The 26,119-nt window shown below is 43.0% G+C and overlaps 1 protein-coding gene across 1 annotated transcript in view; it reads left to right on the top strand.

The window, feature by feature from the left end:
• Positions 1–26,119, top strand: part of ANXA4 (annexin A4) — a 74,848-nt gene that overhangs the window by 23,829 nt on the left and 24,900 nt on the right. Inside the window, exons 2-4 of the mRNA XM_027555705.1 lie at positions 4,379–4,430; positions 17,504–17,591; positions 22,991–23,085. Of these exons, the coding sequence (XP_027411506.1) occupies positions 4,428–4,430; positions 17,504–17,591; positions 22,991–23,085 (186 nt within the window). The 5' untranslated portion in view covers positions 4,379–4,427. The remainder of the gene's footprint in view (positions 1–4,378; positions 4,431–17,503; positions 17,592–22,990; positions 23,086–26,119) is intronic.

Below are 26,119 nucleotides of genomic sequence, written 5' to 3' on the forward strand. Positions count from 1 at the left end.
GCCTTGTTCATGCATCTGCAGTCTGCTGTAAGGACTTAAGAAACTTCATGCTTGAGTCAGCACTGGGTTGCCAATTTCTGGCAGTGATATAATAGGGCAGTATGTGGACTAGTGTAATAGTTGTCCTTCTGAACATCCTATAGAAAAACAATAGGGTGTGTTCCTGACATACCTAATTTTTCTTTATGAATTCATTGTAAATTATTTCTGAAAGTACATGTAATCTTAACCTGAAACAGATTGAATTTATTTATAGCTTAAGGCTTCCCAGGTGGCTCAGTGGTAAAGATTCCACCTGCCGAGCAGGAGGCATGGATGGGTTCAATCCCTGGGTTGGGAAACCCACTGCAGTATTCTTGCCTGGAAAATTCCATGGACAGAAAAGCCTGGTGGGTTACAGGCCATGGGGTTGCAGAGTCGGACACGACTTAGTGACTAAACAACAATTTACAGCATATTACTCCCTTATGCAAAGGAATATGTATTCCCTTGGGATAAGTCTCTTATGTTGAGTTACCAGCTTTCTTTCAGCTGCTCTAAAACTATGTCCTAAAACCCTTGAGAGCCCTGTCCTGAGCCTTAGGTGTCTGTTTCTCTCTGTTTAGTTGCTCAGTCGTGTCCAACTCTTTGCGACCCCATAGACTATAACCTGCTAGGCTTCTCTATCCATGGGATTTTTCAGGCAAGAATTAGAGTGGGTTGCCATTTCCTCCTCCAGGGGATATTCCTGGCCCAGGGATCGAACCCACGTCTCCAATGTCTCATGCATTGCAGGCAGATTCTTTTCCACTGAGCCATCGGGGAAGCCCTAGGTGAGGAGTTCACATATTACAAAGAAGATGCAGATTCCCACCCACATATTGGTTTTTTAAAAGACATCTCAAACATATGGTCTCTTCAGGCTTCATCTTTCCATCTTGAAGAGTCCTGATGCTTTTAAGGTCATTTGAGCTATGCCCCAAACTGAATGTGTCTGCATTTCCCAGATGTAAAGTTTGAGGCACAGTTGCTAATAATTTGCCCCTCCCATGACCCTTGAGCTGCAAAAGGAGCTTATAGAACCTCAAAGTTGTATACAACAACAGAGTCTGGGTCACTGTGAACTTGGTCATACTGATCAGCTTATGGGATTGTAGGCTGGCCCTCAGAGAGAAAGAGCAAAAGAATCAAGGAGGCTGAGGCAGAAAAGGTTCTTTAGAGCAGTTGTCCCCAACCTCTTTGGCACCAGGGACTGGTTTCCTGGAAGACAGTTTTTCCATGGACTGGAAGCAGGGGCGGGTGGCGATGGTTTTGGGATGATTCCAGGACATTACATTTACTGTTTGCTTTATTTCTATTATTATATCAGCTCCACCTCGGATCATCAGGCACTAGATCCCAGAGGTTGGGGGTCGCTTGCTATAAGAATCCTTGGCTCTGTACGTGGACATGTGGGCGAGCTTTTACAGATGGAAAAGGGCCTTTCATCTTCTGGGGGCTGATGGTTCTGTGGAATTGAGAAGAGGCCTACAGCAATTCTGTGTTGCGGGATGGGTGTGTTCAATTCCTTCCCTATGCTATGCTAAGTCGCTTCAGTCATGTCTGACTCTGTGTGACCCCATAGACGGCAGCCCACCAGGCTCCCCCATCCCTGGAATTCTCCAGGCAAGAACACTGGAGTGGGTTGCCATTTCCTCCTCCAATGCATGAAAGTAAAAAGTGAAAGGGAAGTCGCTGTCATGTCCGACTCTTAGCGACTCCATGGACTGCAGCCTACCAGGCTCCTCCATCCATGTGATTTTCCAGGCAAAAGTACTGGAGTGGGGTGCCATTGCCTTCTCCAATTCCTTCCCTACTCCTGCCTAATTATTGAGGTGCCAGATACTGTGCTAGTCAGCATTTGTGTGGGTTCACTTTACACGTATTATCTGCTATCTAATGAAAGAATCAAAGGGTGACATTGACTGCATTCGTTTCTAAAATCTATTTAGAAACTCAGTTGATACTAGTAAATAATAAATACACAACAGCTGTTTTTATATAAATGGACTTACTCTGTGTGCTGTCCAAGTTTTAAAATACATTGTCTGGCTAAAAGCACCCTGTGTTCAAATGTGACACAGCTTCTTCCTGTGGTAAAATATTTCTAGCTCACTGAATAATGACTCTCAGTATTTCCAGAAGGCTTTCCTCAAACCACCACTGAAATCTGAATTTTATAGAATGTTTGTGTGTCATGAAATACAATTCCTTTGATTTTTGGTTGACTGTTGAAAATGTTAAAAATGTTTCTCGCTGATAGACTGTTTAAAATTAGAATGTGGCCCCTGAGCTGAAGTTTGTTGATCCCTGTTCTGTACCATTATCCTATTGTATTTTCATCTTACTGGTATCAAATTGTCTTATGTAGTCATCTCTTTATTTGTTGTCAGTCTTTCCTGAAACAAGGTAAGCTCCTTGAAGGCAGGTTCCTTGTCTTATTCACCATATTATCTCTATCAATGAAAACAATGACTGAGATATAGAGGTGTGTTATGAATATTTAGTGATTGAATGTATAAATTCAGATAATTCAGAAGCCACTAAATCCAGTAACGTCTTCCTTCCAAAAAAGTCATGTGTAAATCCTATCCCAGGGTCCACATCTGCCCAGATCTTTGCCTTTTTTAGTACAGATCTTTGTTCCTGTACTATTAATAGTATCTCAAGCCTTCCTGACTCCTTGGCTTTGACTCTAGTCTACCCTCTAGTATAGTAACTTGCTAAAGTATGTTTTGTCTTACTTTATTTCTCTGCAAAACCCAACCCTTTCACTATTTCTCCACTGCCTACATTATAAGTCAAACTCCCCAGATGGACAGGGCCCTTGATAATCAATTCTCTGCCTGCTTTTCCACCCATAACTCTGAGCCTTCCCTGGAAGGAGCCCTCTGCTCCAGCAGCCTTGCCCTGAAGCCACGGCTCATCCCCACCTCTTCACCTTTGCTCAGTCGGTGCCTCAGAGCCAGTTGACACTTCCCGCAGGAAGGGATTGACCCCCAGGTCAAACGGGATAAGTCTGCAGTGAGTGATGGGAAACAAGGAAGTAGAAGCTGAGCCTCAGAAAGTGGAAGATGAAGAGTGACTGTGGCCCAGCAGGACTCGGTTGGTGATAAAGTTGGCCGAGAAGGATGCAGTTACTCTGGGGGAGTGATAGAACAAGGCTCCCTGGCAGGATCGGGCTTCCCTGGCGGCCGAGCAGTAAAGAATCCACCTGCCAATGTAGGAGGTGTGTGTTCAATCCCTGCGTCAGGAAAATTCCCCTGGAGAAGAAAATGGCAAACCACTCCAGTATTCTTGCCTGGGAAATCCCATAGCCAGAGGAGCCTGGCGGGCTACAGTCCATGGCGTTGCAAAGAATCGGACACAACTTGGTGACTAAACAATAATAACCACCTGACAGGGTTATATCTAGGCCAGTGATTTTCAAACCGCTGTGCAGACGGATATTCTGGGAATCTTGTTAAAATGCAGATTCTTGCAGTAGGTCTGGAGTGGGGACCTGGGATTCTGCATTTTAAAGAGCTCATAGGCAATGCCCATGCTTCTGGTTCTGGGATAATTCTTTGAGTTCAAGGATCTCACTAAATGCTCAGAAAAGGAGCCTTTTCTGTAGGACCTGAATGTGAAAACAGGAAGCCAGTGGGTCTGCCCCTCAGAGGCTCGTCTACAATAAAGACATTTTTTGCATTCTAAATGACTGAATACATGTGTGATGGCTCAAGGCTTCTTAATGGAGGAGGTGCTGAAGAACTGAGGGCAAAGTGTGTAAGGCTGTAGCTTAAAGGGGAGAAGCACTTTTAAGTCCTGAGATGGTGGCAGTGACAGTGGCCATTGGGAAAAAGAAAGGTCTAATGTGAGTTGGGCCAGTGGCCTGTTATCTTATACAAATGCGTGCGCGCGCGCGTGTGCGCACACACGCACACACACACACACACACACACGATTCATTCAGGGTAAAGGCTGGAGTGCAGCACTTTTTTCCCTGATGTAGTCAGATTATCTTTTGTCTCCAAGAGGCACCTCTTCTGATCCACTAACACTTCCAGCTTAGAATCTAGACTTGGCTTGAGTTCAAGTAATGTAGCTCATCCTAACTAAGCAAGAGGGATCATTTCTGTAATGTGTTATCTCCAAGCAGAAGAGCAGCTAGGAGACTGTTTGGCATAATTCACTTGCCTCCTAGAACAGTTTCTCTTTAATGATTAGCTTGGTTCTTGTCTCTTTAGCTAATCAATAGCTGCCCTCTTGATGAAATTGGGTGTTATTTCCCTGTGGCTTAACTTTGTGCAAACTGTGAGTTATCTTGATTAATGATTTTAATGACAGTTCTCTCATCCCCTCTGCTTTTATCACACAGGAACTTCTGCTTGACTGACCGACCGTGACCCTGACATAGCGTCATAGTCATGGTAAGTTGGGGATGGGCTTCACTCTCCCTGGTGCCAGCCCCAGACAGGTACAGGATGTGTAATCAGGGCCTGCTGTCTTATACAAAGGGTTGTTTGCTCAACAGAGGGGAGGGAGGAGGAAATGGAAAGGTAGTTTCTTTTTTTTTTTTTTTTTCAAAAACACCATTTCAGGGCTGGTGAGTCACCTGAAATGCTGGTGAAACACTCTTTCAGGGCTGGTGAGTCTCCTAACCCTGAAAATGAATTCAAAGAGGGACTCCTTTGAATCCTTCTAACATCTTGAAATGCAGAAACAACTTATTTCTCTCTGCAGAAGCATGATGTGTTCGTTGTAGAAACTGTAGGGAAATAAAAAGGAAAAATCCAAAATCCCACCGCATTTCCCAGCAGGAGATGACTGCCGTCCACTTTGGATGCTACCTTATCTTTTTAAGCTCATCTTAGCTTCTCATCTGCTTCCTGCTGCTAGCTGTGGCTGGACTCCTCTGAGCTTCGTTATCTGATCTCTGGGACAGGCAGGGAATTGGATCCCTTTGAGGGTTCCATAAAGCTCCCTGCTTATGTGGAAGCTGAGCCGTTCAGCTGCAAATGTGGCCCTACCTGAGGCTGGCCACCTGCTCTCCTTCTCCTGCCCAAATGAGGAGAATGAGAAATGAGAAGTGAATGGGCAGGTGATGCTTAATCCCTGGTCTTCTGGGAAGAAATAATAGAAGTAGAATCTTATACCCAGAAAGGAGCTGGACATTCTGCCAGCTCTCGATGCCTTCCTTTAGGAAAATGGAGGTGTAAACTATACTGAACAAATAGTAATATACGTTTAGCATTTTTTTTCGTTAGATACTTTAAATTTTCTTCATCATCCCTGACAGTCAAAGGCTTACTCATGTCTGCAGCAAATCTCTCTTATGCTTTCATTTAAAATCTATTTGTTCTTGATGGGTTCTCCCTGGACATGTACAACATTTATTCAGACATGTTTATGGTGTCCCTACTTTGTGTGTGGTATTTGGCTCTGGGGACTCAAAATTAATGAGTTGCTCTTCCTGTTCTGAGCAAGCTCTCAGCCCTGAAGACTATAAGCAAGTGATCCTTTCATGGGCTTTCCACTGAGGAAAACTGCCTCAGTTGCTCTCGTTTTTCTTTTTAGAACCTGTTTTCCCATTATGACTATTATTTATTGGACAGATAAAGTATATCTTTAAAGGAAAGGAAAACCATTTGATATAATCAAAGTATTGTAATTCCCTATTATTTTCCATCATTTTAGTTTTAGATCCTACTCATTCGATAGTGGTTTTGGAATAGTAGTAATAAGAACATAAAGAAGAGTTAGTGTATTCACTCTAACCTTTGCTATGCTAGCATATGTTTATATTACATCTTATATTAAAATTATTTACTCTCAATAGTGGAGTTATAGGTGTTTTGATTTTCTTCTTAATTCTTTTAAAAAATTTTATTGAAGCATAGCTGATTTACAATGTCATGTAGGTTTCAGGTATACAGCACAGCTATTCAGATATGTATATATTCTTTTCCCTTATAGGTTATTATATAATATTGAGTAGAGTTCCCTGTGCTACGCAGTAGGTCTTTGTTGGTTATCTGTTTATACATAGTGATGTGTATATGTTAAATCCAACCTCTTAATTTATCCTTCCCCTTCCCACTCAGATTTTCTTCTTAATTTAAAAAAGTTTTTTTTCCAAATCTCTACAATGACCATATGATCCATTTCTAAAAGGAAAGCATGTTTTAAAAGCCATGGTTTTCATATATCTACAAACAATTTTCAAATGTATAATTTACATATAGTGAAATGCACAGCTCTTATGGTTACTGGTAGACGAGTTTTGACAAATGTACCATGTATCTGCCCTCTTCTTAAGACAGAACATTTCCTCACTTCAGGAAGTTCCTTCATGCCCCTTCCAGATCAGTCTTATCCCTGTTCTCCACTCCATTCCAGAAATGCAGTCACTGATCTGATTGTTTTCATCACAGATTAGTTTTGTCTGTTCTAGAAGACCCTATAAATGGAATCACAGAGCGTCTACTCCTTTTTTAGGAGCATTGTATTTTTTGCAGTCCACCCATGGTGCTGTTCAGCAGTTTGTTCCTCCGTTCCTTTTCACTGCTATGTATTTCTTTGTATCATGTTCCAATCTTTTGACATTTACCATCTTCATTATTATTTTAATAACCGAGTAACAGTTCATCGATTGTGATACAATACTGATTTCTAGCTATTTGTTTTCATCATTCTTCCCTACATCCTATGTTCCCTTTTCCTGTTGCCATGAGGAGCCTTCCTTGGGGGGAATCCCCTGCCTTCCCTGAACAGGTAATGATACATTATGCCCTGGAATTGAATCAATATGGATACTTCAGACCTAACAGGCACAAATTTCCCCAGCTTATCTTGTTCCTGAAAAAAAGAGTCCCTAAGAATGCTCACAGATAAGCTATCTTTGCATAGTCCTCCTTTGCATCAGTTCATCTTGTTAGATATTAATTTTAATCCCATACTAGGTACCGACCCCAGTACTTGCCTGGAGAATTCCATGGCCAGAGGAGCCTGGCAGGCTATAGTCCATGGGATTGCAAAGAGTCAGACACATCTGAGTGACTAACACTTCCTTAGTGTCCATCAGCAATGCAGTTTGCTTTAAAAGGCAGTGTTTGAATACCATCCAAAATTCTTTCAATACTGGAATTCCGAAAGAACCTTGTGAAACATTCAACTCAGAAAGCTCTCTCCAGCGGGGGTCAAGGGCTGAGCTAGGCCATTTAGAATTTTGACAGCCAGTCGCCAATTTGCTTGTTGCTATTGATAGATAGTAGAAGAAAACAGGTAATATGCCTGCATTAATTTCATACGGCTGCCATAACAAAGCGCCACAAACTGGCTGGTTTAAAATAATAGAAATTTGTTGTCTTATGTTTCTGGAGGGTGGAAATCCAAAATCAAGGTTTTGGCAGTGCCAAGGTCCCTCTGAAATCCAGAGGGGAATTCTTCTTGCCTCTTTCTAGCTTCTAGTGGTTTGCTGGCAATTTTAGGCATTCTTCAGCAGAGATGAGTCAACAACATGTCACCATGTGTCTTCTCCCTGAGTGTCTTTGTCTTCACATGCTGTTTTCTAAGGACACCATTCATGTTGAATTAGCAGCTTACCCTTGTCCACCAGTAGGACCTCGTCTTGATTTAATTTATTATAATTGATTAAGTAATTAATTTAATGACAGTATTTCCAAATAAGGGCACAGTCTGAGGTACTGGGGGTTAGGAGTTCAACATACCTTTTTGGGGGGGTGCAATTCAGTGTACAAGGAAGTTTTTTAATTTTTTTTTTATATGTTTTTGGCTATGCTGGGTCCTTGTTGGGGTACACAGGTTCTGCGTTGCTGTGCGGGCTTTCTCGAGTTGTGGCAAGCAGGGGCTACTCTCTAGTTGCGGTGCACAGGCTTCTCTTTGCAGTAGTTTCTCTTGTTGTGGGAGCACAGACTCTAGGGTGTGTGGGCTTCACTAGTTTGGCACGTGGGCTCAGTAGTTGTGGCACATGGCATGTGGCATCTTTCAAAACCAGGGATGGATGGAACCCATGTCCCTTGCATTGACAGGTAGATTCTTTTAATAACTGAGTAACAGTTCATCCATTGTGATACAATACCAATTTCTAGCTATTTGTTTTCATAGGACCAAGGAAGTTAATGTCATTGATTTCTCTTTTTCTCAGTCAAGTGTAGAAAAGTGATGAGTGTTAGAAGTTCACCATATTCAGGAGGTGAAAGGCTGGTCTTCCAGCAGATAAGACCCACACCCTCTGGGACCTGAAGCCTTTGGATGGGCTTGACCTGGACCACAGTGGGCATGAGAAGTCCAGCCTAAGGTGGACTAGCTCATAGAGCTCAAGTCTGACTTGCTAAAGAACTGCCCTATGGGTATAAAAATCCTCCATGCCTTTACAGGTCCAGTATACATCCTTGGATCAAATTAAAGAGCACCTTAGATCTATTTTACATTATTTTTGCCACCTTGTACAATGCTGTATTCTAGATTTTGTTTTGACATTACCCCATTGGCTTGCATTAGGGATATTATCAGAAACAGATATAAGAATCTCACTATTATATTTATTATAGAAATGTTACTGAGGTCATGTTGAATTATACTGATGAGAGCCACTCAGGCCACTGAGTTGAGTTTTTGGTTTCATATTTACTGTTTGTACTAAGTGTTTTGCTATATTATCCTCCTTCATTGTTACAGCAGCCCTGTGGATTAGTGTCGTTATTATTCTTAACATACAGGTGAGAAAAATGAAACTTCCCCTAGACTACAGAGCTAGGAAGCGTTGAAGCCAAGATTCCAATCTGGATCTGTTCAACTCCAATGCCTGTGCTCCTTCCCACTAAGCTTACTACCTCTCAGAATATGCCCACCATATCTCCTTCACAGAGACCTACAGGTGAAATTTCCCCCAATATTAGGATTCTCTTTACAGAATTCATGACCCCCAAGTGATGCAGAGGAGATGGAGTTGACTGTCTCCATGAATCTGAGATTTTACTGGAGTCATGGGCACCAGGCTGTGGGGGTGCCTTTCAGTCAAGGCTTATATAAGATGTAAAACCCTCTCCCTTTGCAGTAATTCATAGTGATCTCCCTAGGCTGTTCTGTGCTATCACCATTACATCCTACCACTGGTAATTTGGTAAATTCTACCATTTGTCAAAAGAGGCATTATCAGAAAACTCAGAAGAAACCTCTGTATGACCTCAGCCCTAAATTTAGCCTTGGTGATCTCTTACTCTCAGCTTGTGAACTCTTAGCATCTTAAAAGCACATAGCACCCATTATGAGCAGAGCAAGGTTTCCAGATAAATCTGAACTCCTTTGCCATCTGGGAACCATGGATATCAGGCAGATCCTCCCCTATCTGCTGTCTCCACAAATCAGATGCACATCACACCTGACAGATGAACTAAGGGAAAGTGGACGACACAGAACAATTTTTGGAAGTGCTAGCTATGACTAATTAGTCTGGTTTAATGACAAGAAAACAGAATTCAGAATATCAAAGCACAGATTGTTAACAGGTTATAGTCATATTTTGTGTCAGTGAACAGAGGGGAAGATAAATGAAAAACCAAAGCTAGTTTGATTCTTCCTCCTGCTGCTAAATCAGGAAGCCCAGAAGAGCTCCACTAATTCAGGTTGCCTCTCGCTACACACAGCATGGGCTTCCCTGGTGACTCAGCTGGTAAAGAATCCACCTGCAATGCGGAAGACCTGGGTTCGATCCCTGGGTGGGGCAGTTCCCTTGGAGAAGAGCTAAGCTACCTACTCCAGTATTCTTGGGCTTTCCTGATGGCTCAGACAGTAAAGAATCTGCCTGCAATGCAGAAGACCTGGGTTCGATCCCTGGGTTTAGGAAATCCCCTGGAGAGGGGAACAGCTACCCACTCCAGTATTCTGGGCTAAAGAATTCCAGGGACTATTCCATGGGGTCTCAAAGAGTCAGACACAACTGAGCGACTTTCACTTGCACACACAGTACGAAGAACAGCAGGGTTTTTCCTGGGCAGATGATCTCTTTTCCTCTCGTGAACACTGCAGTTCTCCTTATTGATTACAATTCCGTCTTGCTTTGGCTTCTAGGCAGAAAAATCTGTGTCTCACATCAAAAAACTACACTGACCCCCTAAGTCTCTATTTCCATTTCCTTTCTACCCCCTCCTTTACTGTAATGGGTTTGGCATAAGCCCTCTTGGAGGAGGTTGCCATTAACCCCACCATAGAGCTGCCAGAACTCACACACAACTGGGGAAACAGACTCTTGGAGGGCACAGACAAAACATTGTGCACACCAGGACCCAGGAGAAAGGAGCAGTGACCCCACAAGAGACTGATCCAGACTTGCCCATGAGTGTCCAGGAGTTTCCGGAGAGGCGTGGGTCAGCTATGGCCTGCTACTGGGTCGGGGGCACTGAGTTCAGCAGTACATGCCTGGGACCTTCTGAAGGAGGTCGCCATTATCTTCATTACCTCTACCGCAGGGTGAGAACACAGCCCTGCCCATCAACAGGAAATTGGATTAAAGATTTACTGAGCATGGCCCTGCCCATCAGAACAAGACCCAGTTTCCCCTTTAGTCAGTCTCTCCCATCAGGAAGCTTCCATAAGCCTCTTATCCATCAGAGGGCAGACATAATGGAAACTACAGTCACAGAAAACTAACCAATCTGATCACATGGACCACAGTCTTGTCTAACTCAATGAAAGTTTGACCCATGCTGTGTAGGGCCATCCAAGACAGACAGGTCATGCTGAAGAGTTCTGACAAAATATGGTCCACTGGAAAAGGAATGGCAAACCACTTCAGTATTCTTATCTTGAGAACCCCATGAACGGTATGAAAAGGCATAAAGATAGGACACTGAAAGATGAACTTGCCGGGTTAGTAGGTGCCCAATATGCTACTGGAGATCAGTGGAGAAATAACTCCAGAAAGAATAAAGAGACAGAGCCAAAGCAAAAACGACACCCAGTTGTGGATGTGACTGGTGATGGAGGTAAAGTCCGATGCTGTAGAGAGCAATATTGCATAGGAACCTGGAATGTTAGGTCCATGAATCAAGGCAAATTGGAAGTGGTCAAACAGGAGATGGCAAGAGTGAACATCGACATTTTAGGAATCAGCAAGCTAAAATGGACTGGAATGGGTGAATTTAACTTAGATGACCATTACATCTACTACTGTGGGCAAGAATCCCTTAGAAGAAATGGAGTACCCATCATAGTCAACAAAAGAGTCTGAAATGCAGTACTTGGATGCAGTCTCAAAAGCGGCAGAATGATCTTTGTTCGTTCCTAAGGCAAACCATTTGATATCACAGTAATCCAAGTCTATGCCCCAACCAGAATTGCTGAAGAAGCTGAAGTTGAACGGTTCTGTGAAGACCTACAAGACCTTCTAGAACTAACACCCAAAAAAAGATGTCCTTTTCATTTATAGGGGACTGCGATGCAAAAGTAGGAAATGAAGAGATACATGGAGTAACAGGCAAATTTGGCCTTGGAGTACAGAATTAAGCAGGGCAAAGTCTAATAGAGTTTTGCCAAGAGAACACACTGGTCATAGCAAACACTGTTTTCCAACAACACAAGAGAAGACTGTACACATGGACATCAGCAGATAGTCAATACCGAAACCAGATTGATTATATTCTTTGCAGCCAAAGATGGAGAAGCTCTATACAATCAGCAAAAACAAGACTGGGAGCTGACTGTGGCTCAGATCATGAACCACTAGGCCATTCTGGTATGACCTAAATCAAATCCCTTACGATTATGTAGTGGAAGTGACAAATAGATTCAAGGGATTAGATCTGATAGACAGAGTGCCAGAAGAATTATGGACGGAGGTTCGTGACATTGTACAGGAAGCAGGGATCAAAACCATCCCCAAGAAAAAGCAATGCAAAAAGGCAAGATAGTTGTCCGAGGAGGCCTTACAAATAGCTATGAAAAGAAGAGAAGTGAAACACAAGGGAGAAAAAGAAAGATATATCCATCTGAATGCTGAATTCCAAAGAACAGCAAGGAGAGATAAGAAAACCTTCCTCAGTGATCATTGCAAAGAAACAGAGGGAAACAACAGAATGGGAAAGACTAAAGATCTCTTCAAGAAAATTAGAGATACCAAGGGAACATTTCTTGCAAAGATAGGCACAATAAAGGACAGAAATGGTATGGACCTAACAGAAGCAGAAGATATTAAGAAGAGGTGGCAAGAAGACACAGAAAAACTATACAAAAAAGATCTTTATGACCCAGATACACGATTGTGTGATCACTCACCTGGAGCCAGATATCTTGGAATGCAAAGTCAAGTGGCCCTTAGGAAGCATCACTCTGAACAAAGCTAGTGGAGGTGATGGAATTTCAGTTGAGCTATTTCAAATCCTGAAAGATGATGCTGTGAAAGTGTTGCACTCAACATGCCAGCAAATTTGGAAAACTCAGTAGTGGCCACAGGACTGGAAAAGGTCAGCTTTCATTCCAATTCCAAAGAAAGGCAATGCCAAAGAATGCTCAAACTGTTGCACAATTGCACTCATCTCACAAGCTAGCAAAGTAATGCTCAAAATTTTCCAAGCCAGGTTTCAACAGTACATGAACCATGAACTTCCAGATGTTCAAACTGGATTAAGAAAAGGCAGAGGAACCAGAGATCAACTTGCCAACATCTGTTGGGTCATTGAAAAAGCAAGAGAGTTCCAGAAAAACATCTATTTCTGCTTTATTGATTATGTCAAAGCCTTTGACTGTGTGGATCACAATAAACTGTGGAAAATTCTGAAAGAGATGGGAATACCAGACCACCTGATCTGCCTCTTGAGAAACCTGTGTGCAGGTCAGGAAGCAACAGTTAGAACTGGACATGGAACAACAGACTGGTTCCAAATAAGAAAAGGAGTACGTCAAGGCTGTATTTTGTCACCCTGCTTATTTAACTTATATGCAGAGTACATCATGAGAAATGCTGGGCTGGATGAAGCACAAGCTGGAATCAAGATTGCCGGAAGAAATATCAATCACCTCAGATATGCAGATGATACCACACTTATTGCAGAAAGCAAAGAAGAACTTAAGAGCCTCTTGTTGAAAGTGAAAGAGGAGAGTGAAAAAGTTGGCTTAAAACTCAACATTCAGAAAATGAAGATCATGGCATCTGGTCCCATCACTTCATGGCAAGTAGATGGGGAAACAGTGGAAACAGTGACAGACTTTATTTTTTGGGGTTCCAAAATCACTGCAGATGGTGACTGCAGCCATGAAATTAAAAGATGTTTGCTTCTTAAAAGAAAAGCTATGACAAACCTAGACAGCATATTAAAAAACAGAGACATTACTTTGCCAACAAAGGTCCATCTAGTCAAAGCTATGGTTTCTCCAGTAGTCATGTATGGATGTGAGAGTTGGACTATAAAGAAAGCTGAGCACTAAAAAATTGGTGCTTTTGAACTGTGGTGTTAGAGAAGACTCTTGAGAGTCCCTTGGACTGCAAGGAGATCAAACCAGTCCATCCTAAAGGAAATCAGTCCTGAATATTCATTGGAAGGACTGATGCTGAAGCTGAAACTCCAATACTTTGGCCATCTGATTCGAAGAGCTGACTCATTGGAAAAGACCCTGATGCTGGGAAAGATTGAGGGCAGGAGGAGAAGGGGACGATAGAGGATGAGATGGTTGGATGGGATCACTGATTCGATGGACATGAGTTTGAGCAAGCTCCGAGAGTTGGTGATGGACAGGGAAGCCGGGTGTGCTACGGTCCATGGGGTCACAAAGAGTCGGACATTACTGAGTAACTGAATTGAACTCAAGTTACCGTAATTTCCTATGCTTTGTTCATTCACTAATTTTTTTCATCTATTTTATATTGAATAATATGTATTTCTCTACGCCGCCTCACATACATTATGCTAAGTCACTTCAGTCATGTCTGACCCTTTGCAACCCCATGGACTGTAGCCCACCAGGCTTTCCTGTGAGATTCCCCAGGCAAGAATACTGAGTGGGTTGCCATTTCCTCCTCCAGGGGATCTTCCCAACCTAGGGATTGAACCTGAGTCTGTCTCCTGCATTGGTAGGTAGGCAAGGTCTTTACCACTAGTGCCATCTGGGAAGCCCTTATGCTGCTGCTAAGTTGCTATGCTGCTGCTAAGTCGTGTCCAACTCTGTGCGACCCCATAGACGGCAGCCCATTAGGCTCCCCTGTCCCTGGGATTCTCCAGGCAAGAACACTGGAGTGGGTTGCCATTTCCTTCTCCAATGCATGAAAGTGAACGGTGAAAGTGAAGTCGCTCAGTCATGTCCGACTCTTAGCGACCCCATGGACTGTGGCCCACCAGGCTCCTCCGTCCATGGGATTTTCCAGGCAAGAGAGCTGGAGTGGGGTGCCATTGCCTTCTCTGGAAGCCCTTATAAATAACATCAATTTAAAAATAGCATTAATAATTTAGTAAATACATTAGAAATACTCAGGGCACCTTGATCTTAATCAGTACATTATCTCTAAGTCAGAATTCAATTAAATGGTTCCTACTGGTCACTAACCCATGTTTTTCTTGTTGACATTTTTAGTTTTTAGTATGTATTTGCAGAATCTACTAGTCTCTACTAACTTTTTATCCCTCTTACACATCAGAGTGTGTCTCACTTTAAGGCGTGATGATTTCTGGTGATGCTAATCCTCACCTTCAGTATCTAGAGCTGCTATCTCCTCCTCATGATGCCCCCTCCTTCCCTCTGCCACTCCGTCAGGCTTCTGTCTCCTCCATTCCACTGCTGAAGCTCTTGTCAGGGTCACCAGGACCTTCCATGTTCGCAGATCTGACCATTGTTTCTGTACCCTCTGCCCACACCTACCTTAGCAGGCACTGACCTCTCCCTCCTTCGTCAGCCTCTGGACAACACACAGTCCTGGTTTTCCTTTTATTGGCCCCTCAAGGGCAAGTCCTTCTTGGCCATCCATTTGGGTCCTTCTCTGCTAACACTGCTGCTAGAGAGGTCTAGGCTTGTCCTAGGACCCCTGTTCTTCAGTTTCTCCCCAGGTCATTTTGTCTGCTACCATCCAAACGCTGATATGTCCTAAATGTATTACTGGAGACTTGCTCTCTAGATGTACGTTGTACAGCCAGCCATTCTAGACTCCATTTGGATGTTTAACGAACATCCCAAACTTAACGTTTTGAAAATAGAATTTCTAAATCCCTCTCCTCACTGCCATCTCAAATCTGGTAGTCTCCAGCTTTCCCCATCTGCGTAAATGATACCACTCTCTACTTGGCTGCTTAAGGAAATGATTTAGAGTTACATTTGCTTCTTTTCTTTCCTCACCTCCCACATCAGTCCATCAGCAAATTCTGCCTCCTTTCCTCCAAAACATGTGCTAAGTCTTTCTGTGTCCATTTTTGCTATCTCACCCTCGTTTACCATCATATCCCTGGATCTTGGCCCAGATTCTCAACTGGTCTCTGTATCTCCATACAGTAGCTCAAGTGATCTTTTAAATATATAAATCAGATAATCTCCTCCATCCCTTTGCTAAAGACCTGCCAGTGGCTCATAACACATTTAGAATAAAATAGAAAATCCTCACCGACTTTTGTGCTCCCCTGGAAGCTCAGATGGTAAAGAGTCTACCTGCAATGCGGGACACCCGGGTTTAATCCCTGGGTCAGGAAGATCCCCTGGAGAAGGAAATGGCAACCCACTCCAGTATTCTTGTCTGGAAAATCCCATGGACAGAGGAACCTGATGGGCTACCGTCCGTGGGGTTGCAAAGAGTTAGATACTACTGAGCCACTAACACCTTTCACTTCTCACCAGCTTGTGAAGACTCATTCTGCCCTCGTCATGTCTCTTATTTTATTATGGAAAAGTGTAAACACATACAAAAGCAGATTGAATAATAAAAAGAACCCTTTTGTACCTATAATTATTATTAACTCATGGTAAACAATTATTATATAATCATAACTCATATAATTAATAATATTATATTATTATTACTATTCATTCATGGTCAACCTGTTTCTTCTGTGTCTCCACTTCCCCCAACCTGTAATTTTGAAGCAAATTCCAATCATCTTATCCTCTCATCTGTAAACTCTTTCAATGTGTATAAGATTCGACTCCTAAAAAAAATGTAAGCACAAAGACATTATTACACCTAAAAATGTTAACATTAATTGCTTAATGGCATCAAATATCAAGTCCATGTACAGGGCTTCCCAGGTGGCTCAGTGGTAAAGGATCCTCCTGCCATTGCAGGAGACATGGGTTCAATCCCTGGGTCAGGGAAATTCCCTGGAGAAGGAAATGGCAACTCACTCCAGTGTTCTTGCCTGGGAAATCCCTCGGACAGAGGAGCCTGGTGGTCTATGGTCCGTGGGGTCACAAAGAGTCGAACAAAACTGAGCAACTGAACAGCAGCAGCAGCATGTTCTGTTACATGTAATTGGTAGCATTGGAATGCAAGCCTCTGGAACCAACTACCCCTCTACATTCATCACCCCACTTTTATGTAAGGTGGTATCTATTTCCCTCCCTTTCTTGGAAAAGGAGCAAAGTGGCCTAAATTTGATACCCTAAATGCCGTTATGAAAAAGGAACAAATTCAAGTAGGCAATTAATATAAAAGCATCCATCTTACTTTAAAAAAATTGTCCAATTACCTCATAAATGTCATTTTCTTTTTTACTATTTGATTCAGGATCCCAATAAGGTTTACCCATTTTGATTATTGAAATGCATTTTAAATCTCTTTCCCCTCCAAGTTATATTTCCCCTCCATTTCTCTCTTTTCTGATTCTTCTTGCAATTTGTTTGTTAAAGAACCTAGAGCATTCGTCAAGTAGTGTTGCTCACAGTCTGGATTGTGCTGATGACAGCCCTGTTGTGTGGGCCAACATTTTCCTCCTCCTCTTCTTGATCATAAATTGGTGTTTGACCCAAGAGGCTTGATTGGATTTGGGTTGGATTTCCCACTTTCTGGGGAGACAAGATTACTTCACAGGCAGTGGTGTCACTATCTTAGCCCTCCCCAGCTTGCCCTCCAGCTCGAGTCCCACTGGCCTCTGTTCCACTCCTCCGTCAGAAGCCAGCTCCAGCTCAGGGCCTCAGCTGTTACCTCTGCCTGCCACACTTTCCCCCGGATCTTTGCATAGTCAGCTGCTTCCTGTCACTCAGGCCTCAGCCTGAACGCCGCTCCTCGGGGCAGCCCCTCACGACCTCTCTCTGCGCTGTAGCCCCTTTCACCTCGGGCTGCCTGGTGGAATGTTTATTTATTGGCTTCTTTACTGTCTACCTCTGGCCGAACTTGAACATCAGCCGCAAGGGAACAAGAGCCTCATCTCTCCCAGTCACTGCTGTATCCCCTCCCCGGACGAATGTCTGGTCCCTGGTGGGTGCTTAGCAAACGTTTGTCGTGCGAGATGCCACCGTGCTGGTAGGAAGGCGCCTCTTGGTCACATCTTTCTGTCTTTCTTTGTGCACTCAGGCAGCCAAGGGAGGCACTGTCAAAGCCGCTTCAGGCTTCAATGCTGCCGAAGATGCCCAGACCCTGAGGAAGGCCATGAAAGGGCTTGGTAAGTGTCCCACTGGCGGTGAACATCCCCTGTGTGTCCCACATCCCAGAGTCGCCCAGAGGGTGTTGTGTCCACAAGCAAATCTGTCTCACTCTAAGAAAACACCGTGGGGACAAGGTGACTTTTCAAGACAAGCTGGAAGAGAGAGCTTTTACTATAGACTTTTAAATGTGATAAACTCATTCTGAACTTCCCCAGTTAATTTCATTCCAGCATTATTTGAGAAATGTATTTGTCTTGTAGTTAACCCAGGCATGGATGTTGTGCCAGAAGGTTAACAAAGCATTTTGACAAATATTATGTGAATGGGTAGATAAAATAATCCCGTGATACAATGAGAGCAGCTGGTGCAGTTGTTATTCTTGCCCCATTTTATAGACGGGAAACAGACTCAGATAAGTTATGTGATAAGATACCGAGTAAGTGGAGTTGAACCTTGAGTCACGCACAAAGAACCCTTCCTAAGCTGGGGCCTGCCAACTCTAAGTCCACGTTCTTTCCCTTGAGTCAGGCCCTGGGGTTCTTTGCTCGTGTGACAGGCGTGGCTGGGACAGTACCCCCGGGCAGTGTGTAGGACTTTATGTGAGAAGGTTGTGTGTATGTGATTAGAAGGGCTTATCTTCCAGTGCACCGACCTCTGGGAGCTCCCTAGGGCCAAGGCCTCTCTCCAGGTGGACATAGCCATGCCCGGCACTGCAGGTTCCACTGACCTAGACCCTCCTTCCAGACTTACCTGAGTGGACATTTGGCCAGAGAAGTGCTCTCTGTTTCATACCTGCTATTTAAAATCTCCTTAAGATTTGGCTAAAGACATTTGACCATGAGGCGTTATTTCCCAGTTTTTCTATCCGCACAGAATTCATCTTGCTCAGGCCCAATACTACTAGCAGCAACAATAACCATTATTAAGCTCTACTATGTGTCAGGCATGATGTGTTGCATAGATTATGTTTTAATTCTGACAGCAGCTTGTTTTACTAATGAGAAAGTTGAGGTTTAGTGAGATCAGCTAACTTGCCCAAGGTCTCTGGAGCAGGATGTGTTTGTTAAAGTCAGGATCCTAGGCAAGTCCAGGCATTCTGACTCTGGAAGTGGAGCTTAAGCCGCTGTACTATCCTGCTGCTTACCCTCGAATAGGACGTTGCCTTGAATCTATCTTCTCATTTTCCCTTTTTCATAAATAAAATGGAAAAAGTACTTGGCCTACTCGTTTTTCAAGTGTATCCTAATTCTTTGGTGGATAGCAAGAGCTCTGTAATTTGGAACATAGACCACATGACATTCGGAATTCTCAGAGTCAGGAGGCATTCGATACCACCAACCATTTTCAGTGCCTGCTGTGTGGGCCAATGCGAGAAAGACAGTCAGGAGACAAGGACCATAAACCTAATCCTGTGGTCCAATCATCCAGGGATGCTAGGCGGTAAAGGCATTCATGGAAATACGATCAGTTAGTAATATGATAGGGACGGAGGGGCACAAGATCCCATTAGGAGTCAGAGGGATCACATTTCATTTAGGGGCATCAGGCAAAACTTCTTGGAGAATATAGAAATTGAGATGGGCCTTGGGAGATGAGTTTATTCGATAAATAGACAAGAGAGAATGTGTTTCAGGTGAATGGAGCTGCATGAGCAAAGCATGGGATGAAAGTGAGCATCGCCCTGTTTTGCATGTTAGCTGAGGCCTCAGGGAGTCAAGATAAATACATGGCTTGTGGCAGGAATGTACTGGCAAAGTAGGTGTTGGCTGATTAGGAAACTTCTGGGAAGGCAGGAGCCATAGAGGGGTCCTAGGGTACTACTGACATGGAGGCTGATCCAGAGGCATAGCCCAGAAAACAACAAATGCAGAATCAGGATGCTAGATGGAGGGGGTTAGGGAGACAATAACCCATAGGTTGGTATGGTAAGGCGGTTAGGAGAACAGAGTACAGTATAGTCGGGTCAAGTACAGGAATTCAAGAACAAAGTCTCTGGATTTGGCTGCCTGTATGCTTTTATGCGGGGTCTGCCCTGGTGGCTCAGAGGTTAAAGCCTCTGCCTGCAATGTGGGAGACCTGGGTTATGTGGATATTTACAATAGTGAATGGGGTGCTATTGAGGGTCCCAAAGGCCAGACTCCAGAGCTTGTACTAAATCCAACAGGTGGTGGGGAGCCATCATGTATCCTAAGCAGAGGAAAGACACTGTGAGAGTTTGTCCTTTTAGGAAAATGAATCTGGCAGGACTCTGGAAAGACGGATTAGGAGGTAAGACTACTAGAGGTAAACTTTATAGTTATCTAAGAAGAAACCCTGAACTGGAGTGGTCGTGGTAGGAATTAAAAAGAGAGGACAGATGCAGAAAGGATTTTAGAGCTAGATTTTGCATATTCAAGAACTCTGAATGTGAAGGAAGAGAGCAGTTTAAATAATCAAAGCTATTTTGAGGATTCAAGTCTAACAGACCAGAAGAAGGGTAGTGCCTTTCACAGAAATGGGGTAAAAAAGCAAAAGGTGATGAACCTTCTCCCCTCAGCTGAAAAAGAGTTCTGGAAAAAGGATGGTTGTATCTATTCAGTTCAGTTCAGTTGCTCAGTCGTGACTGACTCTTTGTGACCCCATGGACTGCAGCACACCAGGCTTCCCTGTCCATCACCAACTCCCGGAGCTTACTCAAACTCATGTCCATCAAGTCAGTGATGCCATCCAACTGTCTATCCTCTGTCGTCCCCTTCTCCTCCCACCTTCAATCTTTCACAGCATCAGGGTCTTTTCCAGTGAATCAGTTCTTCGCATGAGGTGACCCAAAGTATTGGAGTTTCAGCTTCAGCATCAGTCCTTCCAATGAATATCAGGACTGATTTCCTTTAGGATTGACTGGTTTGCTCTCCTTGCAATCCAAGGGACTCTCAAGAGTCTTCTCCAACACCATAGTTCAAAAGCATCAATTCTTCGGCGCTCAGGTTTCTTTATAGTCCAACTCTCACATCCATACATGACTACTGGAAAAACCACAACTTTGACTAGATGGACCTTTGTTGGCAAAGTAATATCTCTGCTTTTTAATATGCTATCTAGGTTGATCATAATTTCATGGCTACAATCACCATCTGCAGTGATTTTGGAACCCCAAAAACTAAAGTCTGTCACTGTTTCCATTGTTTCCTCATTTGCCATGAAGTAATGGGACCAGATGCCATGATCTTAGTTTTCTGAATGTTGAGTTTTAAGCCAACTTTTTCACTCTGCTCTTTCACTTTCATCAAGAGGCTCTTAAGTTGTTCTTCACTTTCTGCCATAAGGATGGTATCCTCTGTATATCTGAGGTTGTATCTATTATCCTCTTATAAAAAAAAAGAACAGAGAATAGATTCCTAAGGTATGTAAACTTAAAATTCTATAGCTTCCTCTCTACACCTCATATTTTTGTAGATCTGTAATTTTGCAAAGAATGTATGTATTTTTCATTTCTCCCTGAAATATTTAAATAGACTCTCCTCTGTAGCTCATCACAACTCCCCATATAGTATAAACAATAAAAAAAATTGAACACTCACCCTTCATATATGAACATCCAAGTGTGACTAAGATGAGGGGCAAATTTGAAGGATCAGAATAAAGTCTCTCTGTAAAAGCTGCTGCAAAAAAAAAACCAGACAAACAAAATTTATGACATTTTTAATTTGAATTCATAGTGGAAAAGTTTGGTAGGATAATGCATCATGGGAATTCATGGGCGGTTATAAAAAGTTTCACATCAATAAAGAAGATGTGGTACATATATACGATGGAATATTGCTCAGCCACAAAATGAACAAAATAATGCCATTTGCAGCGACATGGATGCAACTGGAAATTAACTAAGACAGAGAAAGACAAGTAACATATCAGTTAATGTGGAATCTAAAATATGGCACAAATGAACCTATCTACAAAACATACTTGAAGACATAGAGAACAGACTTGTGGTTGCCAAGGAGGAGGCAGGGAGAGATGGATTGGGAGTTTGGGGTCGGTAGATGCAAAAAAGTATTGCAATTTAGAGCAGATAAACAACAAGGCCCTAATGTATAACACAGAGAACTATGCTGAATGTCCTGTGATAAACCATAATGGAAAAGAATAATTTTTGAAATGTATATATGTGTAAAAAAAAAAGGAAAATGAGTTGGTTTCTATAACATTTGCACAGGGCTTCCCAGGTGGCCCAGTGGTAAAGAATTTGCCTGTCAATGCAGGAGATGCAAGAGACGAGGGTTTCATCCCTGGGTCGGGAAGATTTCCTGGAGGAGGAAATGGCAATCCACTCCAGTATTCTTGCCTGGAAAATTCCATGGACAAAGGACCCTGACAGGCTACAGTCCATGGGGCCGCAAAGAGTCGGACATGACTGAACAACTGAGCACATACACACACACCGTGACATTTGCAACAACAAAAAGTTCAAATGACTTTTTTTTTTTCCCCAGGAAAATAGAGCACAAAAGTCTATTTTTATTTATTGTAAACATTTCCAAAAGATAAGAAGTAGTCTACCATAAGAATCACTCAAATGAAAACTTTTAATAAAGTTTAAAAATGTTCTAATCAGAGATCAGAAAAGAGAGCTTGGAAAAGAAAAACACAATTATAGATCTTAAAAAGGAGTAGATAATATCAGCTGCCAATTTAAACCCTATGAAGTGCCAAATGGTGAATTTTGAAAATGAATTTGAACTGTTTCAAAACTCAGAGAAGATAATAAAGAGATAAAAGTGAGGAGCGAAAGGTAAGAACATGGATGATAAATATGGGTGATCCAAAGACTCTGAGAATTCCAGAGAAGGGGAAACGCGTGATCCTGGTCAACACATACTGACTGTTAGCAAGCACTGGGCATTGTGCTAAGTAATGCACTGGTTTGTTTTATTTAACACTTGCAGCAGCCCTGGTAGGAAAGTACTGTGATCATGCACGTTTATAGATAAGGAAACTAAAGCTCAGAGACCTCAACTCTTTTGTCTAGTGGTAAATAACTAGTGGGGCTTCCCTGTTGCCTCGGTGGTTAAGAATCCACCTGCCAGTGCAGGAAATGCAAGAGACAAGGGATTGATCCCTGGGTCAAAAAATCCCCTGGAGGAGGAAATGGCAACCCACTCCAGTATTCTTGCCTTGAAAATTCCATGGACAGAGTAGCCTGGCAGGCTACAGTCCATAAGGTCGCGAAAGAGCTGGACATGACTTTGCAACTAAGCAACAGCAACATATAACTAAATCTAGTGTCTGTATCCCTTCAAAATAGACAAACACTCCGAATAAGAACTTCTTTTCTTAGAAAGCTCTGTGTATGTGTTAGGGTTATGCCAGTGTCCTCAGAGGAACCCACATTCTCATTCCTCGCTCAAATCGCATTCCCTCCCTGTCTCCTCTCCACCAGGCACAGATGAAGATGCCATCATCAACGTCCTGGCCTATCGCAGCACAGCCCAGCGCCAGGAAATCCGGACAGCCTACAAGACCACCATCGGCAGGGTAGGCCTGTGCTGTCCGCCTTGACGAGGGATCTGTCAGGCAACAGGGAAGCAGGGACCCCTTCCTACTTGGTTCCTGAAGCAGTGGCCCTTTGTTTTGGGTTTTTAAAACTTAATTTTTTATTGCTGTCTTTGGCTGTGTTGGGTCATCATTGCTGTGTGGGCTTTTCTCTAGTTGCGGCAAGGAGGGCTTTTCTCTAGTTGTGCTTCTCACTGCTGTGGCTTTTCCTATTTTGGAGCACAGGCTCTAGAGCACCCAGGCTTCAGGAGTTATGGTTCTGGGGCTCTAGAACACAGGCTCAATAGTTGTGGCACATGGGCTTAGTTGCTGCTCAGTGTGTGGGATCTTCCTGGACCAGGGATAGAAACCATGTCTCCTGCAGTGGCAGGCAGATTCTATACCACCAAGCCACTGGGGAAGCCCAGACATTTGTTCTTAAAAGATGGATCTTTTGCCTTTTTTAAAGATATTCTTGAAAACAAACAAACAGCTTCAGCACGTCCTAGAGTTCCTCCACTGTCCAAAGCCAGAAGTGATTTCACGGAGCTCTTGATTCACAAAGCTCAGGCTAAGTTCAGTTTCTTCCCACACAATTTCTTGCAGGGACCTAGTTGTGGGATGGACTCACTGCCCCTACCCGGCTCTGAAGCACCAGGCAGGGCTCTGCTTCCCATGTTCCTTCCCTCAAGCTGGTGGCTTCCTTTGGCCACTTGTGAACAAATTTCCTCCAAACCGATTAAAATATTAAATCCAGTTTGTTCTAAATAGGCTCTCCTAGGATTTAGGGTCTATTCTGACTCTTCTACGTAAACCCATTTGTGGTATATATTCATTCCTTTGAACGATCCTCAGTGAGGGTCACCCCCGCCAGTTATAGAATGGGGTTCTCTGTGTGTGTGTGTGTGTGTGTGTGTGTGTGTGTATGTGTGTATTTTATTGGCTTGTGCATTCAGAGGTGGTTCACTCACCATGTTTCCCTGAGGAACCCTGTCTCAGTTTCATTTCCAACAGCTCACTTACCAGAGTCATTCACCCGGTCTTATATCACTGAAAGCCTATCTGTGTGATTAGAGAATCTTTTTATTGAGTAAACGTTATCAGTGGGTGCCTCCAGGTCTCAGAGTGCTGTTAACTATGTGATAAGTATTTCTGTTCCTGGATAATTTATAAAAGCTAGTCAGATGAGGCTGTTTCCCAAAGATAGGCATTAAGCTGCTGGGCAGGACAGGCCTGGCTTAGCTCTTCTGGGGAGCATCTACATGCCAACCTTGGCTGGGCTCCAGCGGAGGACAAGATCCTTCCCATAAGGTTGCTTGGACTATCTTCTGGGCATTTTAAAGTCTTCTCCATCCCCAAAGAAATTTAGTGAACATGCATGTGGTGCGTGAGCTAAAGTGTCGCCATGTATTTGGGGTTGATTTATTCAGCTTTAGAACTAAGCTGATCTGACAGCAGTTTGTTAAGGTGAGCAACCCTAACAGATTGACTGAATGCTAATTTATTTGTTCATTCATTTGTTTGATACATGTGGATTAACATAAAAATAGGTACAATAGATTAAAATATAGTGTTTGTGGACTCAAGTTTGTGAGAATCTGCGATCTGAACTTGAAAGCAAATCACCTCCTTACTAGTTAGTTGATCTTAAACAGGTTCTTAAACTCCCTGACATGTAGGAGGAAATGTGACTATAAATGTGTTTAGAATTTGGTCCTTTGTCCAAGTAATTATTACGTTTCTTTTTAACAATTGAGCCTTAAGAATTAATCATGAATGATTATAAGAATGCAACTAAATGCCTATTTAGAAGAATAGTAGAAAAATAGAAACAGGGTATTGATTAAAGAAATTGTATTACGTCCACATATAGAAATCTCTGTAGCTGTTAAAAATATTGTAGGTAAATACTGACTTGGAAATATATTCAGGGTGTGTTCATAAGTGAGCAAACACACTGATCTCGGGACCCCTTTGCCTTCTTAAATTATTGAAGACTTTTTTGTTTTTGCTGGTTACATCTATTAATATTGACCATATTAGAAATTAACACTGAGGATATTTAAAAATAAACATCTGTTAACTTATTTTAAAAACAATTAAAACTCATTGCATGCTAGCAAAAATAACAATTTCAGGAAAAATAGCTTTATATTCCAAAACAAAAAAAGTAGTAGTGAGATGATTGGCGTTGTTTTACATTTTCAAATCTCTTTCAGTTCAGTTCAGTTCAGTCGCTCAGTCGTGTCTGACTCATTGCAACCCCATGAATCGCAGCACGCCAGGCCTCCCTGTCCATCACCAACTCCCAGAGTTCACCCAAACTCATGTCCATTGAGTCGGTGATGCCATCCAGCCATCTCGTCCTCTGTCATCTCCTTCTCCTCCTGCTCCCAATCCCTCCCAGCATCAGGGTCTTTTCCAATGAGTCAGCCCTTCTCATGAGGTGGCCAAAATATTGGAGTTTCAGCTTTAGCATCAGTCCTTCCAATGAACACCCAGGACTGATCTCCTTTAGGATGGACTGGTTGGATCTCCTTGCAGTCCAAGGGACTCTCAAGAGTCTTCTCCAACACCACAGTTCAAAAGCATCAATTCTTCAGCACTCAGCTTTCTTTATAGTCCAACTCTCACATCCATACATGACCACTGGAAAAACCATAGCCTTGACTAGACGGACCTTTGTTGGCAAAGTAATGTCTCTGCTGGTGTCTGCTTAACGCAAGACAGCTGGATTCTCATATGTGCTTCTGCATTCACCTTGTTGCGATACCTGGTGTTGGTTACAGTATGAAGAAAACCTGGTCTTGTACAAATAGGTAGTTGGGAAGGGGAGGAGTATTTTCATAGCCTTTTCACATAACTGTGGATCTGTAGACGTGTTGAGCAGGCTTTGGAAAGCTCCACTGGACAGCTGTGAGGGGATGAGGGTGTAATGTCAGATCCGAGCATCTTAGTGTTTTTATGAAGATGGTTTCGAGGACATGAGTCCCCTGAGAGGGTCTTGGAGACCTCAGGCATCCCTGGACATCACCGA

This window comes from Bos indicus x Bos taurus, chromosome 11, assembly GCF_003369695.1.
Source record: "Bos indicus x Bos taurus breed Angus x Brahman F1 hybrid chromosome 11, Bos_hybrid_MaternalHap_v2.0, whole genome shotgun sequence".
NCBI classification, from domain to species: Eukaryota; Metazoa; Chordata; class Mammalia; order Artiodactyla; family Bovidae; genus Bos; species Bos indicus x Bos taurus.